We start from the raw sequence: 18,268 nt of genomic DNA, 5'->3' as shown, positions 1-18,268 counted from the left end.
ATGGGGTGGTAGCCCCCCCTTCCAGCGCTGCCACCACCGCTCACCCTGAGCACAGCCCCGACCCAGCCCCTCCTACCAAGAAGAGCCTGGCACTACCCACATCCCCAGCCTGCAGCAGCAGCAGCCTGCCCTCATCCTGTGCACAGATCTGGGGGGCATATGCCCCCCAAGGCTCCCCAGGGATGTGTGCAATGGCAGAAGCCACCCCCCATGTCCCCCAGCTGAGCTGCTTGTGGCTCTGTCCTGTGCCCAGCCCCAGCCTCACTCACAGCAGAGGCCTCAATTTGCCCCTCCCACCCCAATTCCCTCCCTCCCTCCGCCCCTTCCTCCCCAACAGACTTACCAGCCACATGCTGCTCTATAAGCTGCTGGGCTTCATATTGACAGTTGGATCGGTATCAGCCAATATGGCTCGTTAATAATTGGCCATCGGTATTGGCCAAAAAAATCTTTATCAGTGCACCCCTAATAGAATGGACTGGCTGCTGGACTAATGGAGCAGTTATTCCCTTCCTGTCCCTTTGTGTGGCCCAGGGAGCAGAGAGGTCAGAGGTGTAACTGTGATTGTCTTTGTAGGCTATGAGGAAGGGAACCCTGATGAGTTTCAGTACATGGACCAGGACACAAACCCCAGCAAGCAGGGGGCAGAGCTGGCAGTGGGCAAGGCATACCCCAGCATACTGATGGGCTATGATGATGTTTACAATGACTACTCTCTCCAGGGGCATAGGAAGCCCCTCTCACTCACAAATGGCAATGTGAAGGAGGCAGTCCCAAACAGAAGAAGAAAGAGGCCCCATATGAAGGCAGTTACCCTCACCTCAGACAACCAACGCATCAACAAAACCAGTCTAGAAAGAAACCCACCCATGAGGAGGCCTCACTTAAAAACTGGGGTCAAGGACAATTCCAAATATCCTTCTCAGCATGCCAGGAGCACCCGTGGAAGGCCACTCATCAAGAAAAGAATAGGAGACCCAGGTCCTGTCTCTAGCACAAGTCCTCAGGATGCCTCGGAGCATTCTCCTGGTGGATCTAGGGACTCAGGTGGTAGGATACCAAGAGGGGCAAGGCCTCCTCAGAGAGATCTCAATTCAACTAACACCAAGAACCAACCAGCGGGCACCATACAAGCCAAGAGACAAAGCCCAGTCTCTGGTAAAACCAGCAGAAGAGCTGTAAGTGCTGCCAGCCTCAGCAAACAGACCCTTTACCAAGCACAGTGGCTAAACCAAGTGGAGTCATATATTGCTGAGCAGAAGGTGGCAGATGGCATTGATGCGGATGTGGAGAAGGGTCAAGTAGAGTCTCAGGCAAAGGACAGGCATGAACTTGTAGACCTAGCAGTAGCAGAGGAAGAAGAAGAGATCGAAGGAGAAGTCGAGGGGGAGGAGGAAGGATTTGACTACATGCCAGTGTTTGACCAAGTAGTGAACTGGGAACAGACCTTCAGCACAAGCATCTTGGATTTCCATGTGCTGCGAACAGACTGGATTGACCTGAAGTGCAACACATCGGGGAACCTGCTGCTCAAAGAGAGGGAGGCCCTGGAGGTCACACACATCTTCCTAAAGAAGCTCAACCAGAAGAACAAAGGGTAAGGCACTGTCTCTTGCAATTCCTTGAACTCCCTCCCTCCTTTGGGCTACTGTATCACACTGCATAGGAACCGTAGCCTAGAGTAAGGAGCTGGTAGGAAGAAGAGAGTTAACCCTGAGTGTTGAAGGTACCATGTTAGGAAATGTAGTGAGGGCTGAACACCAGGGTAGGCTGCAAGTGGGACATAAAGTCTTTTATAGCAGGTCCTGTCTAGCCATGGCCAATAGAGGCTGACTGTTGATATCTGGTGGTTGGTGTCAAATGAGTTGACGTTCAGTCCAGGTCCCATTTTCACAGTGAAAACCAGCTTCCTCGCTGGCTCTTTTGTTGTGTCTCTTCAGAAGGGCCAAGCACTGAATGGACATAGGACCTGATCTGAACCTTTAGCTGTAAAGAGAAATAAGGCACGCTGATGAACCTGTAGCTACCCAGCTCTGTCTAGTGACCTGATGCCTCTGAGGCTGTGACTCCAGCACCTCTTAACAACATAGAATGTAGACCCTGAATGGACCTCCTCATTCAAGTACCATTCCCTGCCTCATAAGCAACCACAGCATATAATCCCAGTCACAAACTGGTTAGATTTCTGCCAGCTGTTGGAAGGTTTTTCCAGACCCTACTGGCTATGATACTTAAGAACCTTCTAATTCCCTGCCTAAACTTATTCATGGCCAGTTTATACCCATTTTTTTGTGCTAGTGTTACCTTATACCTTAAATGCTTCTCTCCCCTCCCAGAAACTTACCCCCTGGATACATTTAGAAAGGGTACATCTCTGCTCACTATTCATTTGTACAGGCTTTCACAGTTTCCTTTCAGAAGAGAGATCCTCCATTCCCTTAATCATTCTGGTAACAGTTCTCTGTACCTGTTTAAGAAAGATGAATTTCAACCAAAACCTGGGTGACCAGAATTGTACAGGGCATGGCAGGTGAGGTCTGGTAAAAACTTGATGAGTCCTAGGATTGCATTTGTTTTTATCATAGTCCTCATACCATTGGTGGCTCATAGCCATCCTGTGATCAGCTGGTATACTAAGTCCTTCTACTCTGTCATTTCCAATTGATGAGCTCCTGGCTTAGGGCAGAAATTCTCATTGCTAATGCCTAAGTACATGACTTTGCACTTTCTGCTATTATATTTCATCCCTTTTCTCTTACTCCAGTGCTCAAGGTCATTTGATCTTTTTCCTATAAGATTTTTCTATCCACTTCCATATTGATAATGCCTCCCAACTTTGTGTCCTCAGCAGATTTCATCAGCATACTCCTCCTTCTTGTGCCAAGGCCATTAATGAAAATACTAAAGAAAATCCATCTTCCCAGCACTAAAATAATTTTATTTAATTAAAACAGCTATTTTCTGTGTGGTCTTTACTACTTCTCCATCATCAGTTCTTTGATCTTGGCTGGGACCCCAGATCTAATCCCAAGTGATCAGAGATGGGGCCAGGAGATGAAAAAAGATCCCCACCTCATCTGACATGGGTGAAGCAAAGCTATGGACTGAGAATGAAGGGATTAATAATGTTCTGGGAAGAGGAACCAGCTACGGTGACATTGGCGGGGGGGTGGGGGGTGGAGGCTGGGTGGTTGGTGCAGGCCTGAGGAAAGAGGTGATGTGGGTGTGGGGAATGTGCCTCACCCAGCTGTGCCCCTGCAGGAGGTTCCAGCTGCAGCGCATAGTGAATGTGGAGAAGCGGCAGGACCGCCTACGAGGGAGCCGTTACCTGCTGGAGCTGGAGCTACTGGAGCAGGGGGGACGGCTTGTCCGCTTCTCAGAGTACATCTTTGCACGGGGTTGGCAAGGCATTGGTGGTGATGAGCAGGAGAGGAACATGAGGAACCTGGTTTGGGGCCGCCGGCGCCACTTGATGGGTGTGGCTAATGAGCCGGAGCTGTGCTGGCCACTGGGCTTTTCCTGGAACCATCATGCTGTTGTCCACTTTATCGTGCCAGGTAAGGAGAAGAGGGACTGCCTGGTGCTGGACCCTAGCTTGGAGGTAGTTCTGAGCACTGTGCCAGTCTGCACCCACCTTCAGGCATCACTGCCCATTTCTTTTTGTCTAGATTAAACTGCCTCCAGAAATATAACAGGGCCCCAAACAACCAGTGGGATGAAAACCCAGAGAAATGACCCTCATAATACCCTGGGTTTGGACTCACTCTGCAATGCCAATATCCAGACCCAAACAGCCACAAAACCTGGGGCTTTCAGATCTAGGTTTTCACCATGGGGCCTACTCCTAGACTAGTCCTTGACTCGCACCCCCGATCTGCCTCAGTGGGGTTTGGCAGGAGGCTGCAATCACTGCCAGCCATGAAACTAAGTTTGCTTTAATTTTCTTTCTCCTCCATCATGACAAGTGAAAAACCAGGCCCGCTGGGTACTGCAGTTTATTTCTGACATGGTGGAATTGTCCCAAGTCACCAAGGACCCACACTTCAATATCATCATCACAGACTACAGCAGTGATGACATGGATGTAGAGAAAGCTCTGAAGAGGTCTCGGTTACAGAGGTGAGAGGGCCACATATGCACATAAACTACACACAAGTTAACCCCTGCTCACACGAGTTCTGGTTTTTTGTATGTCCCCTACTCACATAGCACATCCACAGCTCTCTGTATATGGATCATCTGCACTGTATACAGCAGTGATTTTCGACCTTTTTTGACTCAAGGCACTCAAGGCATTAGACTCAGGACACCCCTCAGAAAATGCTAGCTCTTAAATTTTCACTTATTATTCTGATTACAGCAAAATAACACAGCAACTTTTCTGTTGCAAAGGACTCAGAAAGACCATGATAGGTCAAAATGTTTTTAACACTCTGGATTCCTATTTGAAATCTCAGGGTTTATGTTTACACACCTAACAGCACTAACAGTGTGTGACACCCTGTGGTACCCTTCAAAAGGATCTCCCTTGTGGGGAGATCTGTGGCAGCCTGGTTGAGAATCACTGGCATACAGGAACTCAAACACTCAAATAGAGACACTACACACCTATTTACATCGACACACATACCTATAAGTCCCATACAGTGTCACCAGGTATCTCCACACAGCTACCTATTGTACACTCCATCTAGATGCACTTCCATTCTAGTGGTTCCTATGCAGATTTATGAAGTTAAGTCTTTGAATGTTGGAGACAGAAAAGAGCAGAGGAGGTGACCAGCCAGTGATCAATGGGGCCTCACAATCAGCCCACTTAGTGACAAGAGTTGTAGCAAAGATTTGTCCTGGCCCTGTGGGATACAGTACCATCCAGACCTCCCTCAGGACTCTGGAAAGCTGGGTAATGCTGAGCAGTTCTTCTGAGGACAGTTAGCTCGCTGTACTGCAAACAGAGGAACCCCAGGCACAATGGACATTTGTACACGTACCTTTGTCTGCTCTGACACATCAGAAATCCACCACGTTGGAGTCTGTGGAGACCACGAGCTGAAGTGCCAGGTGCTGTGTCACATCCATTTGTATAAACAGTGAAATGCACATCAGTGTGCAGAAAATGGCAGCAGTGCACTTTTGAACTAAAACACCTTTGATGTGTTTTAGTTCAAAAGTACACAACTGCCATTTTCTCAGCGCTGATGCACATTTTGCCATTTATACAAATGCACGTGCTGTGGTGCATTCATGTGTACTAATGCCCAATATGACCTTACTACATACAACTGAAATGTGAAGTAATGTGCTTGTTTGATTTATAGTTAAAATATTTTTTCCCCTCCTTTGTTACTGTAAAATGGAACAGCCTTTGTGTTTCAGGGGAACCAGCTACAAGCAGTTCCTCAGCACAGTCCGTCTGATACCTGTGTATAGTGCTTTGTGTGAATAGAGCCCATGTTATCCCAGGCTCTCAAAGCACCCTTCCAAGGTCTGTCCTGGAGCACAGGTCTCCAGTTAGCTGCCATCTTTGCCCACCAGGCCTTGATTACACTGGAGGTCTGTTGTGCCCTGGAAGGTGTTCACCATGTTGCACAGAGATCAAAGGCAAGGGTGAAAGTGCAATGAAATGATATGCAGATGTAAATAGGAACACCACCAGGAGCTCTAGGAGGGCAGCAAACCAAGTTCCTTTTTCCCCCAATCTCCCTGCTTTTCCTGAGAGAATTCAAGGAGCTAGGGGTACCTGCTAGGGAGCGAATGAGCTGTTCAAGGAGCAGTTGTTGAGTGCCTAATGGACTCCCCCCAATCCCTTTCTTGCCGGCAGTTATCAGTACTTGAAGCTGACAGGGAATTTTGAACGCTCAGCAGGGCTCCAAGCTGGCATAGACCTTGTGAAGGTGAGTGCATGGTAGCTGGGGTGAATGGGGTGGCCAAGGGGCAGTAAGAGCTCTCATCCATGTCCAGATCAGTAGTTCCTTTTAAGCTGAAATCCTTGTCTTCTAGGGAGGTGATGGACCTCGCAGAGAAACGGGCCAGCAACTTTTCTATTCACTCTGCCTCTGCAATGTACACCTCTGCTTTTCTTGTAGCACTCAAACTGCGGACCCAATTAGTCAGGACCTCTGGGTCCAGGGTGGTGATAGCTATGGGCCTCAAGCTCACTGACTTGAGTCCTTTGATATGGGTCTGCCAGTGTAAAAGGAGTCTTGCCATGGGTGAAAATTACACACCAGGGCAAGTTAAAATGGCCTGAGTATGAAAAAGGAGCAGACCCCAAGGGTGCTGGGTGACTTCAAGTCAGCAATAGCTGACTGGAGGTTGGCTTTTGCCTACCTGGGCTGTGGAAGAGATCATCACTGTGGACTTTGGGCATCATTGCACAGCACAGGGCTATGAACTGGCACTAAGTGGACAGTGATGCCAATAGGTAGAAGCTGCAAAATCCAAAGGATTTGCGGTTATCATGAGATGATCAAGTTGATGAGTGTCCATAAGAGGGAGGTTCCCCCCATTGGAGTCAGCAGTGGTCCCAGGTTAGTGGCAGCTAGCGTCAGGTCTATATGACAGATTCCTGTGCCATTGCTTCCAGGATCCACACAGTATCATTTTCCTCTGCGATCTCCACATCCACTTCCCAGGCGGGATCATCGACTCAATTCGGAAGCACTGTGTGGAGGGCAAGATGGCCTTTGCACCCATGGTCATGCGGCTGCATTGTGGTGCATCCCCACAGTGGCCTGATGGTAAGAAGCCAGGGTCTGTGGCACACTCCAGGAGAGTACCTTGGTGTTGGGTTTTGCTATCCCTGTGGGCACCAGAAATAGCTTGGGTATCCTTTGAGTTTTGGATCAGGTCTGATCCCAGGGAGAGATGATTGCCTGCCAGTGGTTTGGCAGGCTAGGGTCCCTGCTTCATTCCTCTCCAGCTGATATCCTTGTCTTCCAGGGAGGTGATGAACCCTATAGAAAGGGACAGGGGCCAAGCATGTTTTCTGTTCTCTGTGCCACAGCAATAGGCAGCACCTTTGCTTTTTCTGTAGCACTCAAGCCACGGACCCAATTAATCAGGGTTTCTGAGTTCAGGGGGTTGTGGCTATGCTCCTTATGCTCATGGACACAAGGGTGCCTTTACACTTCCAAGCGAAGTGGTGCTGGCTCCTACCCTGAGGGTCTTTAAGAGGAGGCTAGATGAACACCTTGCTGGGGTTGTTTGACCCCAGTACTCTTTCCTGCCATGGCAGGGGGCGGACTTGATGATCTGTCAAGGTCCCTTCCGACCCTACCAACTATGAAACTATGAAACATTCCTGGCTGGGATGCAAACATGTCTGATACTTTATTGTTTTCTCCACAGGGTACTGGGAGGTGAATGGATTTGGTCTCTTGGGCATATACAAGTCTGACCTGGATAAGATTGGGGGCATGAACACCAAAGAGTTTCGGGATCGCTGGGGAGGAGAGGATTGGGAACTCCTGGACAGGTAGGGCATGATGTGCAGCCAGCTTAGGCCATGGGGTCAGGAGAGCAGTCCCATTTGACTTCGAGATGGCAGTGACCTGGGGAGGGGAGCAGTGGGAAACAGATGGCACAAAAGAACTCTGTATGCATTCCCAGCAAGGGGGGACACATGCTCCTGAGTAGTCCCTTGGTGATCAGGCCAGAAGAGTTACTACAACTAGACCATCCTGTCATAGTAACCAGTTCAGTAAAGCAGGGAGCTACCTCCAAACTCCTGGCACCTTACAGGCTCTTTCTTGGCATGCAACAGGCAGCTAACAAACATATACAGTTGTTCACATTGGATTTACTTAACCCCACTTCCTGCTACTTCACCACCACTGGGGTCTTGATCTCAGCTGGGGCCGCTTCTCCCAAAATACATGTAAGAAATACCCAGTAGGTAACAGTGGGCATGTCTACATGAGACACTACATCGCTGTAGTGCCAACGGGCACAAACCGTGATGCTGCAGCTACGTCACTGTAGCAACATGCTCCTTCACTATAGTGCATTGCTATGGCAACATAGCAGCTAAAAATAACCGTGCACCCCCAGCCCGGCACAGTATGGGCTGTTACTGCACCATCATTTAGTAGTTCCAAAAGGAAGTACTAAATGATGGTGCAATAACAACAGCACCATAGGGGCACATGTAGATGTGCCTAATGAGGAGGAATGTCATACAAGGTCCATGGGGCAAAGTTAAGTGTTCTGGAAAGTTTGTGATGCAGGGCATCCCTTCAGGCCAGGCACCTCTGCTGGATGCGGCCCAGACCCTTGGACTTGTCTTGGCAGTTCTTTCTTTTCTTTTTCAGCCTTAGCACTCTCTTAGTGCAGACCCTAAATTACAGAGTGTAAATGGTACATATAGTGCTGCGCAGGGGAGCTCCACACTTCATCTCCAGGCGCAGACACTCCTGCCACCCCCACTGCCAACCCTTCTTTCTGGCATGTAACTGAGCTAGGCTCCACTTGAATGTCCTCCTCTCCCTTCTCCACAGGATTTTGCAGGCTGGCTTGGAAGTAGAACGACTCTCACTGAGACATTTCTTCCACCGATTTCACTCTAAACGGGGCATGTGGAACCGACGCCAGTTGAAGACACCATAATGTTTGATTGGCCGAGCTATTCAGTCTGGCATCCCAGCATGCACTTTATCTAGGCCCAGAGTGCACATTCTTCCCTTTCAAAGCCTCATACATGACTGGATTTACACAGGTTTGTGGAATAGGCCAGTCAGAGGAATGGGAACTTCTCTTGTGAGTCATTAAGGCTCAAACACAGGATCTGTGTTTGTGTTGGGGGAGCCTAAGACATGCAAAGTACTGATTATCCCTGACACTGAAAGTACCTCTAGACCCTGATTGATGGCACAATGGAAGAGATGCCACACTGCCTGGAGTACTTGCAGGGTTTCAAAAAAAAAAGAGGAGGGAAAAAGGGAACAAATCCCAGTTACACATAAAATGGATTATGTACAATAATGCAGATGCTGCTTCTGATACTTGAAAAAAAATGACTGACTTCCATGTCTTTGGACAGGGGACCAAAGTAAGTTCTCTGAACTGCATTGTACCTGAATCGCCACGTCCCAGCCTGGCAGAGACTACGTGTGGAGCAGCTGAATTAAAACTTGAAGCTGCCAGTGCTTAGTCCATTTCACCATGCTTTCACTTAAATCAATAGGAAAAACTATACTCAGGTTCAACAAACCATGGGCTGCATACAGAATGTAAACAGTAGGCGGCATTTGCCTGTCATTGCTTGAAGTTAATATTAAGAACAAACTGTGTCGTCTGCCTGAAACTGCTGCTGGGGACTTGGAGAGGCTAGGTAAGGCCACCTCTGTTGTAACTGAAAAGCCTTATCTACAGCTGTGGCCCCGGCAGATGAACAAGCTTGTCCCAATGACACCAGAGAACTCCTAACAGGGAAGAAATGGCAATATTTTATTAGTTGAAATAGTGTAATTTTATCAGCGAAAAGACAAATTGTTCTGACCCTGTTGCTCTGCAGATAAGAGCATCTGAGGGTTAATGTCATAAGTTTCGACTTTGCAGTCATGTTCTTTTGTAGCTATGACTTGTGTAGAGAGCAGGTTGGTGTGCCTTAGCAGAAGCACAAGAGCACCTAAGGATTCTGCACGCATGGAAGGATGAAGGAAGCTTCATGTAGCACTGGTACCATGGACCTGCAGCCTGGTGCTTGCCCTAGTGCAGGATTGTGCAAGTCTCTGAACTGCACTGCTAAACGGATGGCAAGGGTCTATTGTTTCACTGGTAAAAGGACTATGGATGGCGATGCTGCTCAAACACAGTAGAGTCTTGCTCCAATTGAAGTCAACCGCAAGGCCACACTACACAGACTGCTGCTGGCCTCCTACACTGAGGGAGGAGAGCAGCCAGGTGGAAAGATTGCTTCTGATTATCTGCAGTTTGCGGGAATCAGTTGACAGAGTAACACATTTTTAGGACAAATTGCAGGGCTGAGTTGGTGCCTGAATTTTCTGCCTTTCATACAATGGTGATCAAGGCCAGGCATGCATTGTGTGCCACCCCTAAGTTACAATTTCATTTGTCCTTAATGAACCCTGTGGCACCTGACAGGCTCCCCTGCTGCCATTGTTGCAATCTCCAGCAGCAAACAGTAGACTGATCTTGGCACACAGGATTTAGGCCTAGGTTGTCAGCTTGTTTTCTGAGCTGACCCCGCTCTCAACTCTTTGCTTGACAGGAGCAGGGAAAAGTATCAGGGACTGAGCAGAGCATGCCATGCAGAGTGGAGCAGTGTTGATGAACATATAAGGCTACTGCATCTCTTAATCTATTAAACCTTTATATGAATGTAGCCATTTGGGACTTGTGGGGATGAATCCTCCAGGCCATTCCAAATAGCAGCCTCTTGTCAGAAAGAGGGTCCTTTTTTAACATGTGGAGGGTGGTGGCAGAGGAAGATAGATGTCTTGCTGCAGAGGTGTGAGTTCAAGCCTTGGTCCATATTTGTACCCAAGGCCCTTCTCCAGTCAACCCAGCTGTCAACAGATACCTGGTCTTTTGAGCTGGGAAATTGAAAGTGGCTAACTGTGTCACTCCCTTTGATACTGCTGGCTACAGAAACTGGCAGGCCTTAACCCAACAGTGGGCAATTATTTGGGTTGGGAGGCCACTTAATGACTTGGTGACCTGTCAAGGGCCATCCCTCCTCCTTTCCTTCCCCCTCCCATCCCCCCTCAGCTGTGTCCAGTGCAGAAGCCTGAACCCACCCACAGCTTTAACACAACCCCCCTATGGAGTCCCCCCCTCCCCTTTTTCTTCCCCTTCCCCACCCCAGTCTGGACCCAGCAGCTACCGGTTGCATCCACAGCTGCCCAAATGCGACCAGCAGCTTCCAAGTCAGGGGTCTCGGTGCGGTGGGGGGCAGGGCGTACTACAGCTGTGGGTGGGTTCAGGCTTCTGTGCGGGTCACAGCCCACAGCTGTAGCATGCCCTGCCCCCTCTCCCTCCCCTGTACCCAGAGCCCCAACCTGGAAGCTGCCAGCTGCATTTGGGTAGCTGTGGATGTGGCTGGCAGTTACCAGGTCCACACTCGGGGTGGGGCATGCTACAGATGCAAGCGGGTTCATGCTTCTGCTTCCCCATGGGTGGCAGGCCTGGTTGCCCAGCACCATGCAGCTGCCACCTGCCCCTGGACTGGATCCATTTACTTGGCAGGCACCTGTCTGTGGGCCAGATTCAATCAACTGGCAGGTTGGATCTGGCCTGCAGACCATGTTTTGCCCACCCCTGTCTTAATCCAATAGGCCGCTGAACTTGGGTGGACCTATGACAATTTCGTGTTCAGAAACTGTGAAAAAAATCATGAAAGTAGGTTTGTGGGCAGATGGGGCCAACAAATGAAACCTCCCTGTTTTCAGAAATGCAACCTAGGGGGAATTTGTACGTGTAAAAGGTGCAGCTGCGTGTTTCTGCCTGGAACGTGCTGAGGTTTGCTGTTGTACCTCAGAGCCTGTCCTGTCATGCAGCTTCCTCCAGGGGCTCAAGCCTATATGTTCATAGCATGACACACCTCTAGTTCTTGCATTTCCTCCCTCCAGTGGCAGGGGCTGCAGGCTCCCCAGCTGGTTTGAGCTGCCTCTGTAAAGAAATTCCTGTTACACGGCAAATCGGTAACAGAGCTTCTATTCCTAGGAACAGAATACACTATAAATAGTGCTCAGTACTTGTCATAAAGTATCAGGGCTGAATGTAGAAAGTAGGATGCAATTCCCCCTCCATTCATGTCAGTTGTAATATTCCCATTGACTTCAGTAGTGTCAGGATTTCACCCAAGGATTTCTTCTGCTGCCCAATCAAACATGCTCCTTTCTTCACATCTTTCAAGCCAAATTAGAATTGACAAGACCTTTTACCTCCTCAGGGCTTGCTGATACATAGGAAATGAGCTGTAGTGTGTTGGACCAATTTCCAGAAGGGAGATATCCACAGCACAGTTGCAATGTACAGTGCATAGCTTAACAGAGTCCTAATCTTAACTGGTCCACAGGCACTGCCATCATAAACGTGACTAATACTAATTAGGACTAGTTGGCAGACTCAGTGGAAAACCATCAGGGAGAATTCTCCATGGAGTCTGATTAGCCTTGCAGCCTTGAAGGTGGTCACATGAGGTCAGGACTGAGTCTGTCACAGGACTGAGGTCAGGACTGAGACTGGGTAAAGAGAAGATGACATACTGCAGCCCAGTATGAAATTGGTGTGGAAAAGTGAAGGGTTTAATCCAAAGGGTGCATCCCCTCCTCCAAGACAACTTTTTTTGCCCCAGAAAAAAAAACAAGAGTGAAGCAGGAATTGCTTAAGGCTCAGGCAGGTGTCTGGCTTTTCTACAGCGATGATAGGGTCAGGCATAGTCCTTTCCAGGCCACCAGGAATCCTGAATGGGACACACCAAATCTGAGATCAATCACTGCTTTGAAACCATTTGGTTGCTAGGAAAGCAGCTAGTATTGGAGCCACTGCTGTGTGGGGTTCTCTGCTAGCATGCAGGAAGCAAGTCTCAGGAAATTGCAGTGCCCCAAAGTTGACACAAAGGGCTATGGGGAACCTGACTTTACCAAAGCAGGGAAGTTGGCTTCTCCCTACAAATCAATCATGTTTCCATTGTAGGAATTACCAGGAGGCACTGGACCCTTTTCACTCCCTGGGGGATTCTGCGACTGTGGTTGTTCTGCAGCCCAGCACACGGCTCAGGAGAGAACGGGTTCTGTCTGACTATGATAATGTGACTGTTCTGTTGCTGTCATTTTTTTTTGTTTGCCTCGTATGAATGTGTTGTCTTCTCTCGTTGCTTGTGAATGTCTGAAAGGTGGCGCAGCCACCAATGCCTTGTATTTAAGTTCTGTACTGTACCTCCGAATTCCATGCCTTACTGGGGCTTTGTGCCTTCAAGAGGATTCCCAGGCCACCCTCTGTTAGGACAGAGGGATCAACTGGCACCCCGCAGGGTTTATAAATACATTTTTTTTCTTCCTACAAAAGCTCATCTCCATCTGCGCATTCCTCAAACACCCGCCAGCCTCACACTGCAGCTACTCATAAGTCATGTGTTTCCTCTTCTTGTCTCATCCAAAAGAAGATGCTGTTAATGGAACAGAGATCACTGTCTGCCGCAGCCAGCAGGAGGATGGCAATGACCAAGGCAGAAGATGGTAGTTGGGATCAGATTAACATACCCCCCCATTCAAACAATGGGCATAGCAGGTACTGATATAGGGGGACACAGGATCTAGACACACAACACATTAATATTGGTGCAACTTACACTGAGTTTGTACACTGATTACTGTTGTAAGCCAACCCCGGGACCAGACAACCACAGGAAGCTGCTGCAGTAAATGCTATTATAGCAGCTAGCCACTAAGTGGCAAGAGCACCTGTAATAGCTTATTTGCATTGAGAAAACAGCTATCCTGAATTGAATGAACACACAGCCCTTACAGGTTAACTTACAAGGGTGTAGTTTTGTTCCTGCTTTTTACAGAGGTAATACTACACTGGTTTTTAGTTAGTTACAATGATTTATTGCTGCATGTGTGCACCCACTCCTTGCTTATACCAGGGTTCTTTAAAGGTGTTGTGCATCCAAGACAATAGTCTGTTTTTTCTCTAGGCTTCTCTCATAGAGAATGGAATAGACCTAGAGACACAGCATATATTTCTTCCTTCAAGCACCTAGAAGCATAGAGAACACAATAAAATGGATAATGAGAAGGATAGACCAATCTCTGTCTCAGCCAGCAAGCACCATCTCATGGAAAAAACTACAAGAAGGAACCCCAAGCTAAGCTCAGCATCTGACAGCTCAAAAGCCATAGGTCAGCTCTTCTACAGCAATGGTTTATGGAAAAGTAAAAGCCCATTTTGTTCTCTCTGGCCCTGTCACCTATGGGAGTATGAGCAGGGTAGTACAGAGCCAGGACAATATAAACAAAGGGAGATGATGACTAAGTTGGAAGATAAAATGAAGCTGGAATGACCTCTCCAAGGTACAAAAGCCTAGGCAGTGTATATGGAGACACTGAATTGGCCTACATACCAACATTCCCCTTCTCATCCTTGCTGGTTTAATCCAAAGGAAAGGCAGGTGCTAGTACATTTGGAACCAGCTTGGCTGCCAAAACAAAGGAGATTATCAATCTGTCCATCTATTGGGGCTTCACTCCTAGATTGACTGCTGACCAGGGTTAAAGAGTCCAGTCTACCCAATCATGGAGTGGACCTCAGTTCTTCAATGTTTTGGTGGCTTTTCCCTGCTAGGGGTAAGACTCATACCTCCTCTTGAGATGCTCTTCTGCCCAAAGCCATTGGCACCCTAGAGGCTGCCAGGTTATTTAACTGCTGGCCAGCACTCAACATTAACAGTCACAGATAGTACCATCTACTGGCAATTATGGTAGCAGGCTGACCTGACCTGACCAGACCGGACCTGACCTGTCACTAATGTCATTGTGTGTGTGTATATACACCACAGTCTGAAAACTATCCACATGTCTACTGCTTAGAAATACACATCACAGGCCTTTTGCTTAGAGGAAAAATGCTTAGAGGAATCAGTAAGCAATATCTCATAGGTAGGGACCTAACAAAAATGTGGTTTCACATTTTTTGCAGAAAATGTGAAATCAAGCATTTGCCATGAAAAACAACAGGTTCCATGATTTTAGCAGGCTTGCTAGAAAAAAAAGCCCAACTTACCAGCAAGCAAAGAAAAGGGCAGGAAGCCCTGCAGTCTTGGAGCAGTAGGCACAGAGCTACTTGCAGAAGGCAGCAGGGAGGCTGCAAGCAGCTGCACTTAGGTCCGTGGATCCCTGACCTGGCCTGTGGCTGGCAGTGGGTGCATGCATGGCTTAGGGCAGACAGTGGAGAAGGAGCTGGGGCTGAACTACTCCCAACCCCTTCCCTAGTGTCTGCCCTGAGGTGTTAGGTGGAGTTTGATGGCCAGAAACTGTAGCTTAATTACCTCAATTAAGCCTGGGGAAACCATTAATCTACACTTAATAATGGGCTTCCTTGGGTTTAATCAGGGTAATTAAGACATAGTTTTGGGCCATCTGACAATCCTCAGGGAGGTGAGGCACTGCTGGGGCCCCTTGGCCAAACAGAGGCATGGGGGGACCCCACTGCAATAAGCCTGTGAAAATGGCAGCTGTCCCTGTGATTGCTCCATGAAATTGGCCACCTGACTCCCCAAGTTAGGAAGACCCCTAACTATAAGGCAAAGTGCTGCAACGCTGGGAACAGAATAAAATCGCTATATTTCCATTGCTTCTCTCATCAAAGGGTCTCCAAGCATAAATGGAGGTAGCCTCTTTGTACTCTTGTCAGGTAGATGTTTTTATCTCCATTTTCTTGGTACAGAAACTGGCCCAGAAGAGTAAAGGGTTTGAACCTAGACTCCTTTGAGTAAATGGGATTTTCACTTGCAAGTTAACAAGAGCCAGAGCAATGGTTGATTAAGGTTGTGGCAATGGCCACAGATTGAACCATGAAATGCTGATTCATAGAAAGATTTAAAAGCAAAGCGCTCTCTCATTTATCCTTCCTTGATGTACTTCTCTGTGGTCCCACGCAGATTAATAGTTCCTTCTGTGCATCAAATCCCAGCCCACTTGTGGCACTTACCTGGCTTGTGAAGTGTATCTGGATTCTGCATATCTTTAAACACAGACAGCAAAGTGACTTCCAAAGCCCTCATGCTGCTCTTGATACAGGGAGATTTGTAGAAAGATCAACAAGAGGAATGCGAGTCAAGTGTAGTGAGAAAGCCAGCTCCACAGCCATATCACCAATATAATTTATCCCAGTCTGCAGAACAAGGCCGAAATCTCTGATTTAACAAAAATTCATCACCATACATTTCTGGAAGATTTGGAATATCAAATATGCAAGTGACCGTCTCTGCTTATAGGTGAATAATAACACTTGTCAAAGCCAAGTCTACTACAGGCTTAATTACTATGTCAGTATGTCACAGGAGCTCTTTCAAGGAGAATACATGAATATTTTTGTGTCCTTTTCTTTTTATTCCTTTCTATTTAGCTATGATGGGAACATGCAAATTCCAATACTTGTAGGAATCTCCTTTTAATTATCAAATATTTCAGATTTCATCTGTATTAAAAGCTGGCCCTGCCTTCCAAATGAGAAATCCTTTAATAAGCAAAAAAACATGTAATTATGCTTGAAACCAACAGCCAATTTAAAAAAATCTAGTTTTTGAGTGTGACAACAGCAGTCCAAGAATGTTCCCTGCACAAAATAATCTCCTGTTTCAGAATGATCTGGAGAAACACAAAGTCAACTTATTATTTTAAGCCAAAACCTCATTGCGATATAGTAGAGTTCCTAACAGCACTAACACAATAAAAATGTTTTAAAAAATATTCATGTTACTGATAACACTTTAAATGATATCACTGAAACAAAAGTTTAAAACCCAATTCACTCTTCAACATATAAAATATATATTATTATTGTAGTAGGGTTCCCTAACTTCTGCTGCTTAGAAATTAAGAGATCAGCATCAGGGGGGCTGCAGTGCAGCATAGGCAACTAAGGGGCCAGCTGCAGAAAAGTAAGCAGCACAGCAGCAGATACAGAGAAGAGCTGCAGAAAGTTATTCAGGGCAAGATGCCCTGCAGTAAGCTATAGGGGCTGTGCTTTGGCAAGCAGGTAGCTAAGGAACAAATGCAGGACAGCTGGTCAGACTGCAATAGGAGCAGGAGGCATAGTGGGCTAAACAGGAACACCTGGGTCTATCAGAGGTTAGGGGATGGAGCCCAGTATACTTAACGCCTAGCTCCAGAGAGATTTTGTCTGGCCCTAAGCTGCTGTAGAGAAAACTCCTTAGAGACTAAGCTGTTTAGGTGTGGGAGCACAGCCCAGGTATCAAGGGAAGCTGGAAGGAGCTAGTGGGCAGAGAACTGTAGGCTGATGGGACCTGGTGACTCAGGATACTGGTGATTCAGAGGTAGGGTTGTCAACTCTGTTTGAATCTATTCCAGGACATTTCTGGATTGCTGATGTGACTGCATATATCAGTTATGGATTATGGTGTGTAGACTTTGTCAGGAAGGCAAATGCACATTACTGTTATATTTAAAAAATTCATTAGGTTACTGTATAAACTAGATTCAACACAGTATTTGTGTTAACGAATGCCCTATTGCTCATCTCCTGGGTGATTCTTGGCATCTCCTGGAGACTTATATCAAACTTCTGGCGACTCCAGGGCAATCCTGGAGGGCTGGTAACCCTGTCTGGAGGCCCCATAACTGGGTGCTTGGGAGAACTCTACAGACTGATACCTGGCCTGGGCGAAGAGGAGAGAAGCTGAGGCCCAGAAGCTGATGTCTGAGGCAGTGAACCTGGGCTGAGGGATCAGTCACAAGAAAAGGGAAAAGTTGAAGCCCCCAAAAGTGGCTGGGGATTGTTTTTAAAGGGGAAGCACCCCTACAAAAGCATATAGACCCCAGGACTGAGTTTGGGGCAGAGAAGGCCAAGGACTAAGTCAAAAAGGAAAGCACCAGAGAAGCTACTCCTGGTCCCCAGGGACTGCCTCCTCAGTATGCTATTGATAATGTCAAAGGTGTGGCAGGGGTGAGACCGGAGGCGAGGGCAGGCCTGGAGAGTGTGGCAAGTGGGTCTGACCCCAGGGAGCATCAGGTGCTGGGGGCAGACTCACAAAATGGTACTGCTTTATAGTTGAATATATTACTTTTTATACTTCAGCCAGCAGGGTAAGCAGATCTATTTTGCTTGCCAGGTGTAGCCAGGTTCACCCTGTGTTTTGCCATCAGCATAGTATCCCTAGAGCAGGGGTGTAGAGCTCACCTGGCTTTGCAGGCTGGACCACATTCCAGCAGATGTTCTGGAGTGGCTAGAACGGGTGCCGCATGCAACCTGGTTCTGCTCCAGCCACTCCAGGGCTGTGCTGTGTGGCCTTGGAGCTGATGTTGTATTCAGCATGGGCCACAGAGTGTCATGTGGCTGCTCCAGGATGTGAGCTGGAGCAGGTGCTGTTTGTGGTGCGTAGGGCCATCTGGCAAGCCTTGCATGCTGCCTGTAGGCTGCTCTGAGATCCCTGGGCAGCACTGGGGGCCAGATCACATGGCTCCATGAGCCATCTCTTTGAGCCTCCTGCCCTAGAGCACTTCTCACAGGCCTTTGCAGGGATGTTTGACCATAACTTCTACTTGCTGCTGTTTTCAGTTTC

The 18,268-nt window shown here is 47.8% G+C and overlaps 1 protein-coding gene across 1 annotated transcript in view; it reads left to right on the top strand.

Annotated features, from left to right (window-relative positions):
• The window catches only part of B4GALNT3 (beta-1,4-N-acetyl-galactosaminyltransferase 3), a 56,113-nt gene extending 39,633 nt beyond the window's left edge, over positions 1-16,480 (top strand). Inside the window, exons 17-24 of the mRNA XM_025198809.1 lie at positions 388-395; positions 577-1,597; positions 3,262-3,557; positions 3,966-4,119; positions 5,822-5,894; positions 6,587-6,740; positions 7,351-7,477; positions 8,499-16,480. Of these exons, the coding sequence (XP_025054594.1) occupies positions 388-395; positions 577-1,597; positions 3,262-3,557; positions 3,966-4,119; positions 5,822-5,894; positions 6,587-6,740; positions 7,351-7,477; positions 8,499-8,607 (1,942 nt within the window). The 3' untranslated portion in view covers positions 8,608-16,480. The remainder of the gene's footprint in view (positions 1-387; positions 396-576; positions 1,598-3,261; positions 3,558-3,965; positions 4,120-5,821; positions 5,895-6,586; positions 6,741-7,350; positions 7,478-8,498) is intronic.
• The last annotated feature ends 1,788 nt before the right edge of the window (positions 16,481-18,268 follow it).

This window comes from Alligator sinensis, unplaced genomic scaffold (assembly GCF_000455745.1).
Source record: "Alligator sinensis unplaced genomic scaffold, ASM45574v1 scaffold87_1, whole genome shotgun sequence".
Taxonomy (NCBI): Eukaryota; Metazoa; Chordata; order Crocodylia; family Alligatoridae; genus Alligator; species Alligator sinensis.
Note: the sequence above shows the minus strand (reverse complement) of the source record. Positions and strands in the feature narration are given on the sequence as shown.